Source organism: Ziziphus jujuba, chromosome 7 (genome assembly GCF_031755915.1).
Source record: "Ziziphus jujuba cultivar Dongzao chromosome 7, ASM3175591v1".
Lineage (NCBI taxonomy): Eukaryota > Viridiplantae > Streptophyta > Magnoliopsida > Rosales > Rhamnaceae > Ziziphus > Ziziphus jujuba.
The window spans coordinates 1,171,557-1,191,650 of record NC_083385.1 but is presented as its reverse complement, the minus strand read 5'-3'; the positions used below and the strand labels follow the sequence as shown (position 1 = coordinate 1,191,650).

Here is a 20,094-nt window from a genome sequence, read left to right as displayed (position 1 = left end):
GGATTTGTTTAAAGTCAAAGGTGCAAGAGAGAGACAGAAAGTTTACTTGGCTGAACAACAACAGCCAATCTAGAAGTCAAAAAATCAAACACGGTGGGACAGACCAAACACATAATTAATGTGCGCCAAGCACGAGTTTAAAAACGCGTTGCGATCAGATGCATAAAGTTGGACAGGAACCCTCTTGACAACATCTGGAGGCTGCAAAAGAGACTCTTTTAACTTTGGAAAAATGGGAGTCTGATGTTGAAATTGGTCAAACCTAGTAAAATGGGGGCTACATTCTCTATGACAGCATCATGTGCAGAAGCAAAACTACGTAGACCAATGATTTCCATATTGCCCAAAAAAAAGGGAAAAAAAATAAAATAGAAGAAAACCTCATTCTTTCCCCCCCCCCCCCCCCCAAAAAAAAAAGAAAAAAGAAAAGAAAAGAGAACTTCCAGACACCAGCAAGCAAGCAATATCCGTTGAACGGCAACAAATAATCTTTTATACACAAACCCACTATAAAAATTTCCATCTTATTAGATAGTATGACTACAGTAAAGCTATAGCCAATAAAGAATTACAAAAATTAAAATACGGAAAGGAAAACAAAATCTAATTTTAGTGCTAGAATCACTATAGAAAAGCAGTGCCACCAAGGCCATGGTGCAGCAAGTTATGAGCAATGTGATCTCTAGCCTGTAGTGCACCAACAGATCTCAGACTATTCTCAGGGACCATCTCATCATCGAAAAGCTCGAAATTCAGCTCGGGATCCATTTCTTCATTCCTCATCTCGCAAATATTATGCAAAACACAACAGGCCCCAAGAACCACCGGCAAGTCCTGGAGTTTAACCTCCGTCCTCTTCTGCAAACAAGACCACCTTCCTTTCAATCTTGTAAAAGCTGCCTTAGCGACCCTTTGGACGTCTCCAATTTTCTCATTGAAAGCGTGCTGAGTCCAAGTCAGATTCTGATGTGTATAAGGAACCAAAAGCCAATCCATCAGAGGGTACCCAGAATTCCCAACAATCCAAACATCCCTCAAAAGCCCCCTATTAGCTCTCTGATACAGAGCAGACTTCTCCAAAACCTGGTCATCAGGCATTGAACCAGGCCAACCAATGCAAACATCAGTGAAAACCCCTCTAGGATCAACAACCCCTTGAACAGTTATAGAGTAGGAGGTTTTCTGGTTCCTCTCTGTGTGCCTCTTATTGAAATACGCGGCCACGCTGATCTTCGGAGCTATAATTGGAACATGGGTCGTGTACATAGAGCCACCAACGTTTGGAATCCCGGAAATGGCTTTGAACTCTTCCTTAATCGTCTGCATATTGTTCTCCTCCGGCCACTGAAGAAACTTGGGCATTAAAACCGTCCTAATTGCCGAGCAAACCTCGAGAACCAGTTTATGACACGTGGAGATTCCCAACCCAAATCGCTTCGACACGAGGCGAAGAGGCTCCCCAGTAGCCAACCTCCATATGCAAACCGCGACGCGCTGGCGAACCGGAATCGCTTCGCGAAGCATCGTGTTCTTCTTGATGACGGCCGAATCGAGCTCTTCGCAGATCATATTGAACGTGGCTTTGCTCATCCGAAAGGCTCGCCGGAAGTCCTCCTCTGGTACATCGGGGTGGTTATACTGATCCCACCAATCCTTGGACCGGTCCTTGACCCAGAGCCGGCGGTGCTGACCCGCTTGCCCGGAACTCGAACCCGACTGCGCGGAGTTATCGGTCGCCCCATGAGCTGAAGCCAAACTCGCCGTCGCCGTCGCCGTCGCGGCTGCCGCAGCAGCAACCGAAGCCGAGCGGCGAGCTCGCTTGGTCGTGGAGTGATCCAAATTGTCCAATTCGGTATAATGTTGATTGAGATTGCTGTGGTAGTCATTCATGGCTTGATTTTCCCGCTTGTTTTTGGACTGAATGAAGGCCCAATCCTGCTGGGACTCAGCGGCCCATTGCTCGTGTTCCTGTTTCTCCTCCTCATCCAACATTATCAGAGAAGTGAGTATTTCCCTCCAAGCGTTCTTCTTCAATCCCTCGTTATCGAATTCGTTCTCTTCCTCATCATCATCATCCTTTCTACGACGCTTCTTGTTGTTGGAGTTATTGTTATTATTCATATTGAAATCCTCTATTTCGGGGAGCAAGGCGTACAAGTGTGAAAAATCTTCCTGACTAAGAAATGGGAACGAGCTGATTTCCATGAAATAAATTAAATACAGTATGTGGAAGGATTATTAGTCTACGGAAAGAATTGTCAGAGGGGTATGAAAGTGTTTGAAGAAATGCTTGAGCAGAAAATGTGAACAGAGAAAGCTTTGGAGATGACATGAAAAAACGAGCTGGTGGATGAATAATATATAGGAATTGGGGAGGGAAGCGAGTGGGGAAGCGTGTACGCAGATGTGAACGCGTCGCGGTGCGTTTTGACGGCGACTTGACTTTTATCTGATTATTATTATTGTTGTATTATTATTACAACAACAGTTCAGCGAGGAGATCTTACGCGGTTCGGGCGACTATAAGGCTTGTTTCCTTTCGATGGTATTTTGGACTTGTGGGCCGGGTGGGAAAAGAAAAAGCTACAACAAAAACGTTTTGTTTGACGGAAGTTTATTGGGAAGTTTCGTTTTTGGAGGAAGGAAGAAAGGAAAACGACAAAGTTTATGTAGACGGATAACTATCTCAAATGCTTTCTTTTATTATATATCTATGTATTTTATTTATTTATTTATTTTCTTTTCTTGTTATACAACCTTTGTTGGATATTTTTCTTGGAAACTCCCCCAAGCATCAACTATTTACTCATGTCCCCCTTTAAGTTTTTTCTTTCCTTGCTATTCTACCACAAATTGGGACGGGAAGCATCTTATCCTATTCCTCTGACACTTGAATAAAACCGAGTTTTGGGACGGGACCCATCTTATCCTATTCCTCTCATACTTGAACAACGCCTATAGTTTTTAAAAAATAAAACATCGATCATGTACTATATTTAATATATATAGTAAAAATATTGATTTTTAATACCACCTACATATAAATGGTCTGTATCATAAAACTAATATAAATATATATATATATATATATATATGTACTTCGTTGACAAGTTTTATTATTAAGATTTTAATTAAGCATTTCTTATAAATTTCAATTTGATATTCTTCCTAGAACAAGACAAGCTTAGAAGTGGTTGAAATTTATTTTATAATAAGTTAATAAATGATAAACATGGGATTTTCAAATATTATTATAGTGTATTTTTTTGGTCAATGGGTTTTAGTGTACGAAAACGGAGAATTTACCGACTATTAATGGATAGTAAAACTACTGTCTCTATAATTTTTATAAATTGACTCCTAAAAATGGTGAACACAGAAATATAATATATGCATTTATTGTTCTATAATTGGAAGTATGAATGGAATGGTAGATCATTTAATTTCGTTCTTACCCAAAATCTAAAAAAGATGGTTTAAATGAAGCTTGACGTAATTTGAAATTTTAGGATGATATGATTGGATTTACAAAATCAGGCATTAATTCATACTGTATGAGAAAAAAGTTCATATTAAATGCAAGGCAGACCCAACCCAACATTATCTATGAGTGATTGTTTCGCGTATAAGATAAAGGTTTCAAAGCCAATGAAGCAATTTTTAAGTCAACACTGTGCTTTAATCAAGCTACTTTGATTGAGAGCAACATAATTAAATAGGTTCAGACACACAGAATTGAGAAATTCCACTACCTGCAAAAATCATATGAACCACACTGTCCAGAATGTGACATTTTTTGTGTTTATACCATGCAATTGCCCAAAAAGTCCATTTCATATCTAACAAACAGCTTATTAATTATTTTCCTTTTCTTTTTTTTCCATTTTATGAAACATAGTTAGAACCCAGAGTCAGCTTATTACTCTTAAAGACCTTATTCTGTGTGAACATATTAAAGTGATAAAAATTGTTGATTCTTACATTTCATTTGAATTCAAATCAAGTCTATTAAGTTGTTAAAAGGAAACAAACAAATAATAAGAAAAAATAATAATTTCTATTAACTTTGTATTTAGTTAGATATATTTTTCATAATATAGCACGAGTTCTTTGTTGGTCATTGCTTAGGAATAAAAATTAAAAAACAAAAAAAAAAAAAAGAAAAAAGAAAAAAGGAAAATTGCCGGTCGTACCATTTGAGTATTTGAGTCTTTGAGTTTTGTTTTCTATTAACAGTTGACCCGTGCCCAAATTGAAGAAGGTCATACGGTAAACAGCTCCACCATCTTCTAATGTCAACAGATTTTTCTAGGGCCTTATTGTTATAAATAATTTTGGGCTCTGAGGCTTCATTTTTAATTTATTTTTGCTTAGACACGGTTAATCCAAATTTTAAAAGAGGAACCAAACATTTTCTATATTTTCAGAAACACCCCAAACTGTGAGCTAGTGGTTCTGATTATCCGAAAGCAACAATTTTTATTTAAATTTTATTACCGTGAATATTCCTAGCCACAGGCTAACCAATAACCATGTAGGAGTTGTAAAGTGCGTTGAGTAATGATGAGTGTCGTATTTTATTTTCCAAGTTTATTTACTCTTCCGGTCACAAATAAACAGAACCCAGTTGAACCACTGCTCTTCTTCCATGGCGTCTCTCACTGCACCTCCCACTCTTTCTCTGCAACAAAGGGTAATTTTGTCTTTTTCCCCAGAATCCAGACCCGATTTCTCTATCTAGTTAGCTGATTGGATAACTAAGTTTGTTTGGTGTTTGGTTATCTCTTTTTATCGGTGTTGGTTTATTCGCATTCCTGTTTTGTTAATTTTTCTTTGAATTCCCTATTTTTCTGATTGCAGATCAATCGTGTAAGTGTTTGCACCATATTTGCAAACCCACCATTCAAAGTTAATGAGACTGGTTTGAGAAATGGTAGATGTCGTGGGCTTTGTTCTGTGGCAAGAGCTAAGCTGGCTGTAGAAGGAGATGTGATTGAGAAAGAAGCAGTCAGTGGCAACGACAAAAACGGTGATACCTCTTAATAGTTGCCTTTTCTCTTTTTGTTTTTTGTTTTTGTTTTTGGTTTTGTTTTGTTTTCTGCGAAGTTATTTTTAAATTGGGCGACTTGGGTTTTAGAAACTCGGCATCTCTAACATCAATTCGTAGCCTTTTCTCGAGTTATGATTATTCCTCAAGTGTTGGAAATCTGTAATGAATTATTGTGTCAAAAGGCAGAGAGGCAGAGAAAATGATTAATGATTGGGCAGATGTCATTTTTTTTTCAATTTCTACATATCTTCATTTTCTAGTCCTTGTGGGATAAAGAAGTTTTAAGTAGCTCTTAACCGAGTGTTTTCGTCTCGTACTGTTGCAGATTATGGAGTTGTTAGTGTCCACCATGTTGGAGTGCTGTGTGAGAATCTGGAAAGGTCTCTCGATTTTTATCAGAATATCCTCGGTACGTTAATTTTCCCATTGAAGCTTTTGCTTTAGAAGAAAAAATAAAACTTACAAGTTAGAATGAACATACATTTTGTGTCCAAGATCAGGCCTTGAAATAAACGAGGCAAGGCCACACGACAAGCTCCCCTATAGGGGTGCTTGGTTATGGGTTGGTTCTGAGATGATCCATTTGATGGAGCTTCCAAATCCCGACCCTTTGACTGGACGGCCCGAACATGGAGGGCGTGACCGCCATACTTGTATTGCAATCAGGGATGTGTCCAAGCTGAAAGCAATTCTTGACAAAGCTGGTAATCTTGCCTTTTCTTCATCCCCAGTTCATTATTCTTTAGTCTTTACCATTTATACAAGGAAAGTGAACGTCTTGTTATGGCATATTCTGAACTGCAGGCATTTCTTACACACTTAGCAAGTCTGGAAGGCCTGCAATTTTTACTCGAGATCCTGATGGAAATGCTCTGGAGTTTACACAAGTGGATAACTGATACATTTCATACCAATAAACTTTGTGATATCTAGGGCTGTGGAGTTTCATGAACTACTGCTTTAAGTCGCCTAGAGACTTTGTACAGATATTATACATTTCAATGATGATGGTTTATGCAGGCCTCTGGTATAGGAACTTTGTCTTTACAGAAATTGCAAATGAATAATTCGTACCAGCTGAACTAATCTTTTATGAATTTTGCAGTGGGAAATGTTAGTGATAATCAAATAACTTTGTTGTATTTAGGAAAGGCACTTTCTCAATTTAGGTTCCAATTAACGATTCGAACTAAAGAAGCAAACTCTGATGCTAATGTTGAGCATGCTTTAAACAAAGTCTCACAGTTTGCATTAGGTAACATGGAAGAATAAATATTTCCACTGTAGTTTATGTTCACCTAAGCTATTTAAGGTGTATGATGTTGAATCATAAATGATGCTGTACGCTATAGAAGTATAATATATTTTTTTTTCTATGTTTACTAATTTTTATTATACTCCATTAGCAGGAAACCTTAATTCACATGCGCATCTATCCCAAGATCTCAATTGTGATTTTTCACGATTCTGGTCAGTTCTTCGTTTTTTTTCATTTATTGTTTTTGTCGGACTTCACTTTTGACTACATTTTTAAAATTCTACACCCCACAACAAAATAGTGCAATATTACATAAGTCATAAATATATCTTAAGGAGCCTTTCTGAGGATTCAGATGTTAATTCTAACTCAATATGAGAAGTTTGGATTTGGAATTGTTCGAATGTTTGGTCATGGTTGCTCATAATTTTCTTGTGAGTCAACTTCAAATGATTTTGCCTCAACACTTGACTCCTCCAGTTCCATGCTTACATTTCATTGAACTGAAGAGCTTTGGATATCACCAATTGATTGGCTTTTAGATTAAAAATTCTATGGGCTTTGTATTAGTCATTGGAGCCGATCAAGATGATTTTTTTTTTTTTTTTTTTGGTTGAACTTTCCTCCGAGGGGATCAACTTTGAAAAGTTACTTTTAGCAGCTTCTATCCATAATGAGTTTGAAAGACTTTTTGCTTTTAGCATGCTTTGTGTTTGTGCCATTCCAATTTCCAACAATTGTAAAGTTTCTCCATTCTGCCATACCGTTTTGTTAATGGCCATGTCATCAACTGTCTTTTGATATCTTCAATTTTGGAGTTGTCCATCAATTTTTCAGACAGAACATTTTTTTTACCTTAATTATGTTTCTGCTTTTTTTTTTTTTCTTCATATTAATTATTCTCTATATCTTTCTTTTATGCAAATTACTAATTAAGAACATAAAGAAAATATTTGAAAAATATTATATACTCTCTAACATCATATTGTACATCTAAAATTAAACTAACTAGACTGTATAATAATCAATATAAAAACATTCAAGAAATTAAGAGTAAAAGTAACAATATTAAGATCCCATTAATGGAGAAGCTAGCAAATAAATTAAAATAATGTATTAAAATGATCAAATTCAATAGTTGAGAGAAACGATGCCATGTGAAAAAGCAACAAACATACTAATTAAACTCACCAAAATAAAACAATGAAGTAGTTGGTCACGCGACTAAACATGCAAAAAAAAACATGTTAAACTCACTTTATTAAAAAAAAAATATAAACTAAAATGAAAAAAGAAACAATGGTACTACACTTACAAAATATGTTTATCAAAATTTTGATAAAAACTGAAATAATAATATATAAATTTTCTTTCTATATAATTTATCAACTATTCATATTGTTTATCAAAATTTGATAAGCCTTTATATAGAAGGGAAAAAAAAAAGCGCTAAACTCACCACAATAAAGTTTGAAAAGCCACCTAACATGCCACCCTCACCAAAATAAAGTTGGAAGGGCTCATGCTTATGAGGTTACTCTTCCTAAGGGTTTTATTATATTTGACCACGAACACTGGCCCGATGGTCAATTGCTGAGTTTAGGGGGCGGAAGACATGATAATTGGAAGGCATAGGCAGGAATACGTAGTGGGACTGGTATTGGTACAATAGCGCCCGAATACCCTCGTCATCAGGAAAGCCCTCCTGGTGAATGTGATCATGGTGGTGCCTTTGGTTGAGGAGATGCAACTCATCCTCTTCTCCACCCGCCTGCATCTTCTTGTAGTAACTTAGAAGATTTTCCACCCCGATATTTTTGTGAAGCTCTGTACGTACGTATTCGTGAAGGTAAGGGCTGTGTGATCACATATGTCATCATAAAGTTGTGTTTTTTTTTTTTTTTTTTTTTTTTTCTCTTTAGGTTCTATGTCGCGTCTCATTTGATTCTCTCTAATGTCACATCTCGTTTGGCTGTCTGTAATCTCTCTGGTTTCTTGCGTTGCTAGACCAAATTGAATAGATGCCTGTTTCATTGCCTCTCCGAGTTCCACAAACCTTTTAGAGTTCTCTGTGTTGGATAATAGCGGAAATTATTTAAAAAAAATAAAAAAATTGGAGGCTTTGCTGTTTTGAAGAAAAACTAAAGGCTTATTTGTTTTAAAAATAAAAAATAAAAAAATACAAATTATCTGAAATTCCTGTTATCCTCGTGATTCGATTTCATTCTCTCCTGATATAGGTAAAAATGCTTTCGTTCTATGTACAGGCTTATATTGGCGGTCCAAAATAACATCAAGAACCTTTCTAATTCAAGTTAACAATCCAACCGCCTACACGTGTTCTTATATAATTTCACAAAACATTGCCACCTAAATCTACCCAATAGAAAACTGCCAACTAAATCTACCTAATAAAATACTTTCTTAACTATGAACATCCAATCAAATAATTACCAAATTTCCAAATTATTCTATTTTTTAACACTCTGAACTAGAACTAGTTGGAGCTTTTACAGCATCCATTGCGCTTGCACGGTCTTAAGTATAGATAGTGCATAAAACATCATCATCTTGTTCCGTCGGTTTTTGAAGTTCCTTATCCTGCACAGAAGAGAATACATATATACATATATAAAACAGAACATTAAAATGTGCCAAACCAAATTTTTTACAAGTTCTTCAATTAAAAAAAAAAAAAAAAAATAGAGCATCAATATCATGGGGTGGACTAGAAAAGTTGAAATAACTATTTTGAGTTTTAGTAATTGGCTGTGCATTCTTTGATCCCTTCTTCAGCTTCTTTTTCTTAAGCAGCTTTTGTGTCAAGCATTTTCCTAGATAACATTCAATGCCCATCCTACAAAACATAAGAACCAACCAACTTTAATCAAACATGTATGTATATATATATATGTATATATATATATATATATGTATATGCCAGCCCATAAGATACCAAATAAGACGCAGACCTACCCTATAGCTTTATCAAGAATAGGTTCATCTTCATCTTCATCAATCATATAAAAAACAAGAAATAACGACGAAACGGGAGAGAGGAAGGGAGGGGAGAGAGAGAGAGAGAGAGAGAGAGAGAGAGAGAGAGAGAGAGAGAGAGACGGGTAGGATACATTGGTAGGCGGAGGCCGATACAACTTGCGATATTTGGCTTCAATGGCTGCTCTTTCCTCAAAAAAGTTCACCTCCAACTCATCATGTTGGCTCTGCAAGTGCAAGTGGAAGAGAGACTTTAGAGCAAAGATGATACACCCAAGAAATAACCCAATATAACTACACGGAGAAAGGCCGTGCCTGAATTTCTGTAAGAACTTCCACGACTCCCTGACTTCAGGTGACAGATTCTCAAGCATGTCAGAGTGCTGCCCAGCCAAGCTCTGTATCCTATCCTGCGCGATAATATCCAAAAACAAAAATAGAATCAGAATAAAAACATACGTACGCATGGTTCAGCAAACTGTCGTGTAATGGTAATCAAAGGAACAAGTGCAAAAAGTAGTGACCTTGAGTGGATTAACAAGGCCTTCTCCTTCCTCTTCATTCAGAACTACACGAAAAAATTGAAAGAAAATCCGATTCAAAAAGAAAAAAAAAAAAAAAAACACACACACACACACATATGCACAGGGGAAAAGCCGAAAGAAAGAGACAGAGATTGGAGATTCTGTGAATAAGGAGTACCAAATATGAGACGGGACATGTTGAGGTTGCCCTTGTTGCTCATTATGGTCTGGGATAGCTAGAGTGGTGAGAGAAGATTAGATAACCGGATCTTAAACCCTATATAATGATTTTTTTCCCCCTTATTTTTCAATATAACCGCCTCTTTTTTAAATTAGATAATTATATTAATTATATTATTATTAGGTTTACAAGAGCCGGGCTTAAAAGGTTTTCAGAGCAAAAAAGTTTTGGGTTCCACCAATGCCAAAACCTCCTGATCCCAGATTATTTGTTGCTGACCATACTTTGGTGGAGCTACCCTGATAAAGAAAGAAGGTCGCCCCTTTAATAATAGGTAACTTTTCTTGCTTGTCTTTCCATTATATATTTTGTCATGTTCAACTAAGCTATTCTAAGGTGTATGATATTGAATTATAAAATGATGAACTTCAACAATAATAGGTGAAAAATGCGTAGATATCATTGACAGAAACTCTCAACTGATGTACAATATATGCTAAAACAATTTACAATGTATTCTGTGGTACACAAATTTACTTTCAGATGTATACGATAAAAATACAATATTTATATATATCAACTAAACCTATTATACTCTGTTAGAGTTTGTGACCCGAATTCTTGTTGATCCGACCCGAAAAGCTCACGGTGCGACCCATTTGGTAAAACTAAATTTTGGAGAAAAATTTGGGGCTCTGTGGTGGGGGGGCAGCGCCCCCGCGGTATGGACCTGTTCAATTTTAGGGTTTCTTATGTACTATATATTTTTGGTTTTCGGCTGAAAATTAGGGTTTTAGAAGGTATCGCGCAGTCAGGCTCACTTTTTGTACCAATCTTTCGATATTGGATTTGCTTCTCCCTGCCCGTGGTTTTTCCCGTCAAGGGTTTCCACGTTAATTGTGTGTTTGTTCTTCGCTTTCTTTGTTTCCGTTGCTATTTGTTTTTTCTCCCAATTCCGTAACAAGTGGTATCAGAGCCGCGTCGATCTATTTGGGAATTTTTTTTTCTTTTTCGATCATGGCAACAAAGTTCGACATTGAGAAATTTGAGCGCAACATGAGTTTCTCCATGTGGCAAGTCAAGATGAAGGCGATTTTGACACAGAACGGTTTACACAAGGCGTTGGTTGGCAAGGAGCAGATGCCGTCTTCGTGGGATGCCGAAAAGAAAGCCGAGGTTGATGAGCGTGCCCTATCCACCATTCATCTATGCTTGTCCAATGAAGTTTTGAGAGAGGTCCTTGATCAGAAGACAACAAAGGACTTATGGGACAAGTTGGAATCTTTGTACATCACAAAGAATCTCACAACGAAACTGATTGCGAAGCACCGTCTATACACCATTTCTATGGTTGAAGGTACATCTATTAAAACACACATAGATGACTTTTCTACTATTTTGTTGGATCTGGCGAACATGGACATTAAATATGATGATGAAGATCAGGCCCTAATGCTACTGCGTTCTTTACCTCCATCGTATAAAAATTTTAGGGAGACTTTGATTTACAGTAATAAAACCCTAAAATTGGAGGACGTGAAAGCTTCTTTATATTCTAAGGAGTTGTTTGATAAGGAGTTGACCAGCAGTTCGGATAACAATAATTTTGGGAGTTCCGGAGGAGAGGGTTTGATTGTTAGAGGTAGAACATCATCTAGAGATCAAAATAACAATGGTGGTAGTCGGCCAAGATCGAAGTCAAGGTTCAGAAACCTTATTTGTCACTACTGTAAGAAAAAGGGGCACATCAAAACTGAATGTCGTAAGCTTCAGAATAAAAATAATGAAAAGAGTAAGGAACATGCCGAAGCCAGTGTCGCACATGAGGAAATTGAAGATGGAGATGTTTATTCAGTGACTGAGGATAGTTCGGGCAAGCAGGGATGGATTTTGGATTCAGCCTGTTCGTTTCACATATGTCTCCATAGGGATTGGTTCTCTTCTTATGTTCCGGTGGATAAAGGTGTTGTGCTGATGGGAGATGATCATCCTTGCTGTGTCATCGGCATTGGAACTGTAAGGGTGAAGATGCATGATAGAATTATCAGAACACTATCTGAGGTACGTCACGTTCCAGATATGTCTAAAAATTTAATTTCTTTATCTGCTTTGGACAAGTCTGGTTGTTCTTTTGCTGGTGGAGGTGGAGTTTTGAGGGTTCTGAAGGGTGCTTTGGTGGTGATGAAAGCTAGCCTGGTTGGTACATTATACAGGCTACAGGGTTCTGTGGTAATGGGGTCGGCTGCTGTTTCAGTATCCATGTCAGATTCGGATGTTACTCGTTTGTGGCATATGAGATTGGGCCATATGAGTGAGAAAGGTTTGGCGATGTTGAGCAAACGGAGTTTGCTTGGTGATCGGAGTATCTCGAAGTTGGAGTTTTGTGAACATTGTGTGTTTGGGAAGCAGAAGAGAGTTAGCTTCAGTACTGGAATTCACAAAACCAAAGGTACTCTAGACTACATTCATTCAGATCTTTGGGGACCTGCACGTACTGTTTCTAAGGGTGGTGGCAGATATATGTTGACCTTCATTGATGATTTCTCCAGGAAGGTCTGGGTATATTTCTTGAAGCACAAGAATGACGTATTTGCTATCTTCAAGCAATGGAAAGCTTTGGTAGAGAAGCAGACGGAAAGAAGGGTGAAATGCCTTCGTACAGATAATGGATTGGAGTTCTGTGATGGTGTTTTCAATGAGTTTTGTAGAAACGAAGGGATTGTTAGACATCTCACAGTTAGAGGAACTCCGCAGCAAAATGGTGTGGCTGAGCGGATGAACAGAACTCTTATGGAGAAAGTGCGATGCATGTTGTCAAATTCTGGGTTAGCACAGGAATTTTGGGCAGAAGCAGCTGCTACAGCTTGCTACTTGGTGAATCGTTCTCCATCGGCAGCAATCGATTGCAAGACTCCTGAAGAGGTATGGTCTGGAAAACCTGCTAATTATTTAGATTTGAAGGTGTTTGGATGCCTTGCCTATGTTCATGTTAATGATGGTAAGCTTGAGCCTAGATCGAAGAAGGGCATATTTCTTGGTTACCCGCAGGGTGTAAAAGGATACAGAGTTTGGCTTCCTGATCCAAAGTCATCTAAGGTTGTGATTAGCAGGGATGTTGTGTTTGATGAGATGGCAATGCTGCATCCGAAAAAGGAGCTCGTTGTTTCAGACAGTATGCCAAAGCAGGTGGAGTTTAGGGTGGAGGAAGTAAGTACTTCACAGAATGGTTCAGTTTCAGGCCCATTTGAGACACCCACTCATGTGGAAGAAGAGAGAATTGAGGAGGTGCAGGAGCATTCGATTGCCAAGGATAGACCTCGCAGGGAGATCAAGAAGCCCTCTAGTTTAGCAGACTATGTCACTTTTGCTTGTGTTGCAGCACAGGAGATCGAGAGTCCCAGTGATCCTTGCAACTATTATGAAGCCATCTCATGTAAGGATTCTGCAAAGTGGTTAATTGCTATGCAGGAAGAGGTGGTGTCGCTTCATAAGAACCACACTTGGGAGTTAGCATTACCTCCAGAGGGTAAGAAGATTGTGGGATGCAAGTGGGTCTACAAAAAGAAAGAAGGCATTCCTGGTGTTGAAGATGCGAGGTACAAAGCACGTTTAGTAGCGAAGGGGTATTCACAGGTACAGGGAGTTGATTTTAATGATATATTTTCCCCTGTCGTTAAACATACTTCTATTCGTGCTTTGTTAGCGCTAGTTGCTATGCATGATTTAGAGTTGGAGCAACTAGATGTGAAGACCGCTTTCTTGCATGGTGAGCTTGAGGAGACAATTTATATGCAGCAACCCGAAGGTTTCGAGGTTGAAGGAAAAGAGGACCATGTGTGTTTGTTGAAAAGGTCCTTGTATGGTTTGAAGCAATCCCCTCGTCAGTGGTACAAGCGGTTTGATGGGTTTATGTTTAGCCATGGCTATTCTAGAAGCCAATATGATAGCTGTGTGTATTTTAGGAAGTTGGAAGATGGCTCATTTATCTATTTGTTGCTTTATGTTGATGATATGCTGATAGTGGCCAAGAAGAAATCCGATATCAACAGATTGAAAGCAGAATTGAGTGGTGAATTTGAGATGAAAGATTTGGGAGCGGCAAAGAAGATTCTTGGTATGGAGATTGAGAGAGATAGATCTGCAGGTAAACTTTTCTTGACTCAAAGATCTTTTGTTGAGAAAGTTCTGGAGCGTTTTGGAATGAAGAACGCTAAACCTGTAAGTACTCCATTAGCTACTCATTTTAGATTGTCTGCTGATATGTCACCACAGTCGGATAGAGATATTGAGTATATGTCACATATTCCTTATTCTAGTGCTGTTGGTAGTTTGATGTATGCTATGGTGTCTACCCGTCCTGACATTGCACATGCTGTTAGTGTTGTAAGCCGGTATATGGCTAATCCTGGCAAACAACACTGGCAAGCTGTCAAGTGGATTCTAAGGTACTTGAGAGGCACTACTAACACTTGTTTAGAGTTTGGTGGAAGTAAGGAGGGTGTACGTGGATATGTTGATGCAGATTTTGCTGGGGACCTTGATAGAAGGAGGTCCACTACTGGTTATGTATTTACTTTTGGAGATACTTCTATCAGTTGGAAGTCTGTTTTGCAAGCAACAGTTGCACTATCAACTACAGAAGCTGAATATATGGCTATAGCTGAAGCGGTGAAAGAAGCTATTTGGTTAAGGGCGTTGATAGGTGAGTTGAGCTCTGAGCAGGAGAGTACGGTCATCAATTGTGATAGTCAGAGTGCTATCTATCTCACTAAGGATCAGATGTTTCACGAGAGGACAAAACATATAGATGTTCGGTATCATTTTGTACGTGATGTTATTGCTCGTGGAGATATTGTTGTCAGCAAGGTGAGTACTCATGATAATCCTGCTGACATGATGACCAAGGCATTTCCAGTAGCCAAGTTTGAGCATTGCTTGGACTTGGTTGGTGTTTGTTGTTGAGCTTTGCCTTTAGGGGTTTTTTGTGGAAGAGGATGGCAACTTTTATCGAAGATTGGAGTTTTGTATGTTTTTCATTCCTTATATGGAATTCGTGTCAAGGTGGAGATTGTTAGAGTTTGTGATCCGAATTCTTGTTGATCCGACCCGAAAAGCTCGCGGTGCGACCTATTTGGTAAAACTAAATTTTGGAGAAAAATTTGGGGCTCTGTGGTGGGGGGACAGCGCCCCCGCGGTATGGACCTGTTCAATTTTAGGGTTTCTTATGTACTATATATTTTTGGTTTTCGGCTGAAAATTAGGGTTTTAGAAGGTATCGCGCAGTCAGGCTCACTTTTTGTACCAATCTTTCGATATTGGATTTGCTTCTCCCTGCCCGTGGTTTTTCCCGTCAAGGGTTTCCACGTTAATTGTGTGTTTGTTCTTCGCTTTCTTTGTTTCCGTTGCTATTTGTTTTTTCTCCCAATTCCGTAACATACTCAATTTAGCACGAAACATTAATTACATTTCTGGATGCTCATGTTCACATGCACATCTTAGACGAACAAAGATATGATCCAAATACCAAGCAGTTTCTAGAAGAAAAAGATTGGTAGAAATAGTGCATAGCTCAATTGCTATTTCAATTTAGGTACTTGACAATGTCACTCGTGACCTCCAATCATGGATGGCCGAACGTAATGTATGGTTTGGAGTTAACATGGTGTGCTCTAGTTTAAGCTTTGTAGATGGGGAAACTTTGTGCTTCTCAAGCCATGCCTTGATTGCTTGGTACTCGTAGGTAAACCCATCAGCAGCTATATGCGGATCATCCATAATTTCCTGCATTTACCACATCATGATGCACGTAGACATAAGGAAATTAGATGCATGTTCAATGGATAATCACATTTTGAAGCATTACTCAGATTGTGGGTATAACTTTTCACCTGGAGAATTGGACAATAGTAGTGGCTTGGTGCATAGACATTATTTCTTTCTACTTTTACACTAGCATTTGCAATATCAACTAGCCTTTTTAGGACAGGAAGAACTTCAGCTTCAAGATCTGGTCTTTCCCTGCATCTGAGTTTGGAACACCTCAAAGCAACTCGAGCTAATTCCTCTGTTTCAACAAGTGGCCAATCTACAACTGACTTATCTAAAATGTCAACAAAGGAACCATTTGCAATTGCTTTTTCAATGGTCAACAGAAGTCCATTTGGATGACGAGCTGTCAATAATTGGAGGATTATGATTCCAAAAGCATATAAATCTGATTTTGGTCGGATTGTTCCAGTTCTTTGATACTCTGGATCCATGTAAAAGAGTGTACCAGCAATGATGGAGTCTCTGTACTCGGTAATATTGTCAGGCACAACATCAGAAATAAGTTTGGCCAGACCAACATCCCCAATTTTGCTCACATAATTTCTGTCTAACAAGATATTGCCCGGTTTTATATCTCGATGGACAATGGGATCTGGCTTTGAGTTGTGCAAGAATGCAAGCCCACAAGCTATTTCAAAAACTATACGGAATCTAATAAACCAAGGAAGAGATGGCCTTCCATTCCGGTGGAGTATATAATCCTCCAGGCTTCCATTTTCCAAGTACTCATACACCAGGCAACCACTCTCAGGACAGGCTCCAAGCAGCAAAACTATGTTTGGATGGTGTAACTGGCTTAGAACTTCAACCTGCAAAAGTTGGCAGATGACAGGAGATTTTTTTGTGTCAAGAAAGCAATGACAATTCGAAAAAAGGAAAAAAAAAAAAAATTACCATGCTTATTATGGTAGATGATAAAAAAGAGAAAACAACTGTAGACTAAATTGTTCATGCATGATACTAGGAGCAATTTTCATTACCATTAAGAGAAAAAACAAAGAGACAGTAAGGTAGACTGCAATTGAACAAGTATAGAAATCAAACGGCTAACATAACTTAAAAACAAATACCTCTTTCAGGAACTCCTCTTTCTTGCTAGTTGCATTACTTTGAAGAACCTTAACAGCTACCGGGGTGTGATCAAGACTGCATTTATAGACTTTCCCATACCCTCCTTCACCAATGACATTAGTCTCAGAAAAGAAATTTGTTGCAACCTCTATTTCATTGCTAGTGTACCTCTTGTATCTGCAATCACTAGAAAAGAGTGTATCAACAATCTGCCTTTTCTCTGAGGACTCTTTGATGGCATTTAGTTCAGCAATCTGTCTTTCGTAAGCCTCTTCTGCAAGCAAAAGTTTCGCATTCTCAACCTCCTTCACAGCTTCCAAATGCTTTGATCTTTCTTCTTCAGCAACTTTCCTGAATGTTTCTTCTCTTTGAAGGGCATCATTTATGTTTCTTGTTTCCTCAAGGCATTCAGAAGAAAGTAACTGGACCTGTTAATTTAAACATGTATGATCATATTTGATAATGTGAGAGAGATCCATAAATTTCTTGTCTATGTGATTAAACATGATGCACTGTCTGTTCAAGCTTATTTTTACAACTTAAAACATGGCTTCTCCGTTGGCATAAATGCAAAAATGCTAGATGCATCTGGAATTAATTTTGACAATAAAAATTTATAGCTAACCACACAGAGAGCCAAAGAATCCTGAATTAATTTTCATATCTTGAATTTTTATCAGTGTTTTGGCAGAAGTCTGAAAGACCAAAGAATCATCAACCTCTCACCTTCCTCTGAGCATGGACTAGCTCTTCGCAGGTTCTTTTGTACATTGCAATGGTATTTTGCAATTCTTGATGTAAATTTTCTGCCTCAACCTGAGCATCTAGCTGCATAATAATGCATTACATTAATACTCACACCAAACACCACCTTTAAACAGTATACATACATTAAAACTCCTCACAACTCCACCTGTTCACTCTTGAAAGAAACCAAGGAATTGCATTGCTTAGAAGTAAGGGTTTCAAGGTCGTCTCCGAAGCTTTGGAGATTCCTTTGCAGATCTACAATGGAACTTCTACGAGAGCCAATTTGTGAAAATGATTCCGAATTCAGGAAACTAAGATCTGATATTGTTGTTGCTCCAAAAGTTTTACGCACTTGGGATTCCACAGGAAAAGAATGAAGCCTGGATACTTGTTCACTAAAAATGCTAGAGCCTTCTCTATGATCTCCTTGAGTGACATTGCATTGTGCAGAGCTAGTCTCTGCATGGTGAAGAAACAAATGATGAATGACATTACAATTTACAATGAGTTGAGTTGTTGTAAAGGAAGTACTTCTAACATACCACTAACATATGAGAGACAAGCCGCTTTTGGGATGATTCTTTGTTTGGATACAACAAAAATATCACATGTATTGGAATCACATCTTAAAACCTTTGTTGGTACCCCTGGTCCCTTCAGTTTCCTGAAGCAGTTAAACTCACTCAACATTTAAAATTTTAAAGGTCATTTGGATTTCGATAATAGAGCACCAAAATGACAGCAAACCCACCTAGTTATGCAATTTGAAGAGCAAGAGCCCAACACTAAAGTATTAATCTGTGAGTCAGATGCGTATCTTAGAAGTGCAGCCGCAGGATCATCATCTTCTAAAACCACAGATTCCATCTAAAACAATTTTATAAGTAACAAAATTTCAGAGGCCAAACTATATTATTTCAATTAGAACCAAGCCTTGACGATAAACGAGGCTTTTACCTGTCTTGCTTTGCATAGCTTCTTAAACGGTATGAAAACTTCTTCAAGCTTCTCTTTCATGTCCTGCACGTACATTGCCACCACATTTGTATCCAATTCTGTCACGGGTATCCGATCTCCCGCTGCAAATATATATATATATATATATATATATATATAATAATCCAACCAATACCGTAGTATCAGAACCAACTTCACCACATCATAAATTCATCTATGCTCATTCTGATATGTTTTGAAAGCCGTATTAGCATAATTTAGCCAAATAAATAAATAAAGGAAAAGTTTTCATCTTTAAAACTCCGACTTTTTGTTGTGAATTCTACGAATATACTAAAGACTAAAAGCCAAAAATTGAAAACGAAGATGGAATTCGTAAAGCATTCTGTATAGGCAGATTGTATTAAAAATATTTTGATTAAATCATTTAATCAGAGTTTGAAAGCCGCAATTTAACATAATAAGGAAAATTCGAAAAGTTTTCAAATTTCAAACTAATTGGTAGATAGTGAATTCATCGAGGACAGTAAAAAGATAAGGAAAGGGAAATATACATGGAGTTGGGATAGATGCGATTTTGGGCATGACGTGGACTAAAACGAACCGATCGGCTTCGTGCATGAAATTATCAACAGCCCACGTCACAGCACGCCGGCTTCCCTTGCCGCCGCCGCCGCCGCCGCCATCGGGGTCGCCGCAAACCGCAACTGCAACTGTAACTGAAGCCTTCGTCTCCGGAGCAGCGGAGCCACCGCTGTGGCTCATTCTGGAGCTCTTTTATTTATTTTGGCACTAAAATTGTCCGACTTCGGGAATGGAACGCTCACATGAATTTTGAATTGAACAGTTAAACGAACGGCTTTAACTATTTCTTGCATGGACGCAGAGGTTGACCGCCCTTTATCTTTGTACAGATAGACTGGTATTTCCAATGATCGGATAGTTGACTTATGCTGGGCTTTATACTTCCCCTGGTCTCATTGAATTGAATTGGGCCCTTATTAATCCACACGAGCCTTTCTTTCTACACTCCCAAATTAACTTTATATACACACCTTCCATAAAAAATAGTTTTCACATTTTAAAAATTTGTACGTAGAATTAATGCAATGTGTATATACATTAATCTCTACAAATGGTGCGATATTTGTTACAATTTCCGAGCATTTTTATAGTAACACAGACTTGAACTATTTAATTCAGCTTCTACACATTAATTCGCAATATATACTTTGGTAAATGGCATAAAGATAGGTCAAATCATTGAGGCCACAATAATTATTCCATTTGAATGGGCGAGAGTGTTTCATTTTCATCTTATAGCCAAACATGCAATTACTAATGTCGTTGGGTGAAAATATAAGGGGGGAAATAAAAATGGAAAAGCAACTCAACATTTTTTTTTATTTTTTTTTAAGGAGAAAAACAACTCAACTTGATAAAATACAGTACGTTCAAAGAAAAGTTTCAAGGCTAA

General features: G+C 38.0%; 4 protein-coding genes across 5 annotated transcripts; 1 reads left to right on the top strand and 3 right to left on the bottom strand.

Moving 5' to 3' along the window:
- Window positions 1-508: 508 nt before the first annotated feature.
- On the bottom strand, window positions 509-2,341 carry LOC107424102 (protein ALP1-like). The gene has a single exon (XM_016033805.4). It carries the CDS (start codon window positions 2,203-2,205, stop codon window positions 625-627), a length of 1,581 nt encoding a protein of 526 aa, XP_015889291.3. The 5' UTR covers window positions 2,206-2,341; the 3' UTR covers window positions 509-624.
- Window positions 2,342-4,532: 2,191 nt separating this feature from the next.
- On the top strand, window positions 4,533-6,147 carry LOC107424075 (glyoxylase I 4). The gene is made up of 5 exons (XM_016033768.2): window positions 4,533-4,693; window positions 4,861-5,029; window positions 5,376-5,459; window positions 5,551-5,754; window positions 5,855-6,147. Exons 1-5 carry the CDS (start codon window positions 4,649-4,651, stop codon window positions 5,947-5,949), a joined length of 597 nt encoding a protein of 198 aa, XP_015889254.1. The 5' UTR covers window positions 4,533-4,648; the 3' UTR covers window positions 5,950-6,147.
- Window positions 6,148-8,192: 2,045 nt separating this feature from the next.
- On the bottom strand, window positions 8,193-10,601 carry LOC107424103 (nucleosome assembly protein 1;2-like). Of its 2 annotated transcripts, none has more exons than XM_048479489.2 (4): window positions 10,008-10,601; window positions 9,830-9,873; window positions 9,440-9,715; window positions 8,193-8,909 (listed from the first exon to the last, which is right to left on the bottom strand). In XM_048479489.2, the coding sequence occupies exons 1-4, from the start codon at window positions 10,048-10,050 to the stop codon at window positions 8,847-8,849; spliced, it is 426 nt and encodes a 141-aa protein (XP_048335446.1). In that variant the 5' UTR covers window positions 10,051-10,601; the 3' UTR covers window positions 8,193-8,846. The 2 variants fall into 2 exon arrangements, with proteins under 2 accessions (XP_048335446.1, XP_048335447.1); XM_048479490.2 differs by lacking the exon at window positions 8,193-8,909 and adding an exon at window positions 8,916-9,165.
- A 4,851-nt stretch (window positions 10,602-15,452) lies between these two features.
- On the bottom strand, window positions 15,453-19,547 carry LOC107424136 (U-box domain-containing protein 34). The gene is made up of 9 exons (XM_048479488.2): window positions 19,172-19,547; window positions 18,618-18,739; window positions 18,412-18,527; window positions 18,203-18,324; window positions 17,824-18,119; window positions 17,637-17,738; window positions 16,910-17,338; window positions 15,899-16,648; window positions 15,453-15,791 (listed from the first exon to the last, which is right to left on the bottom strand). The coding sequence occupies exons 1-9, from the start codon at window positions 19,380-19,382 to the stop codon at window positions 15,597-15,599; spliced, it is 2,343 nt and encodes a 780-aa protein (XP_048335445.2). The 5' UTR covers window positions 19,383-19,547; the 3' UTR covers window positions 15,453-15,596.
- Window positions 19,548-20,094: the final 547 nt, after the last annotated feature.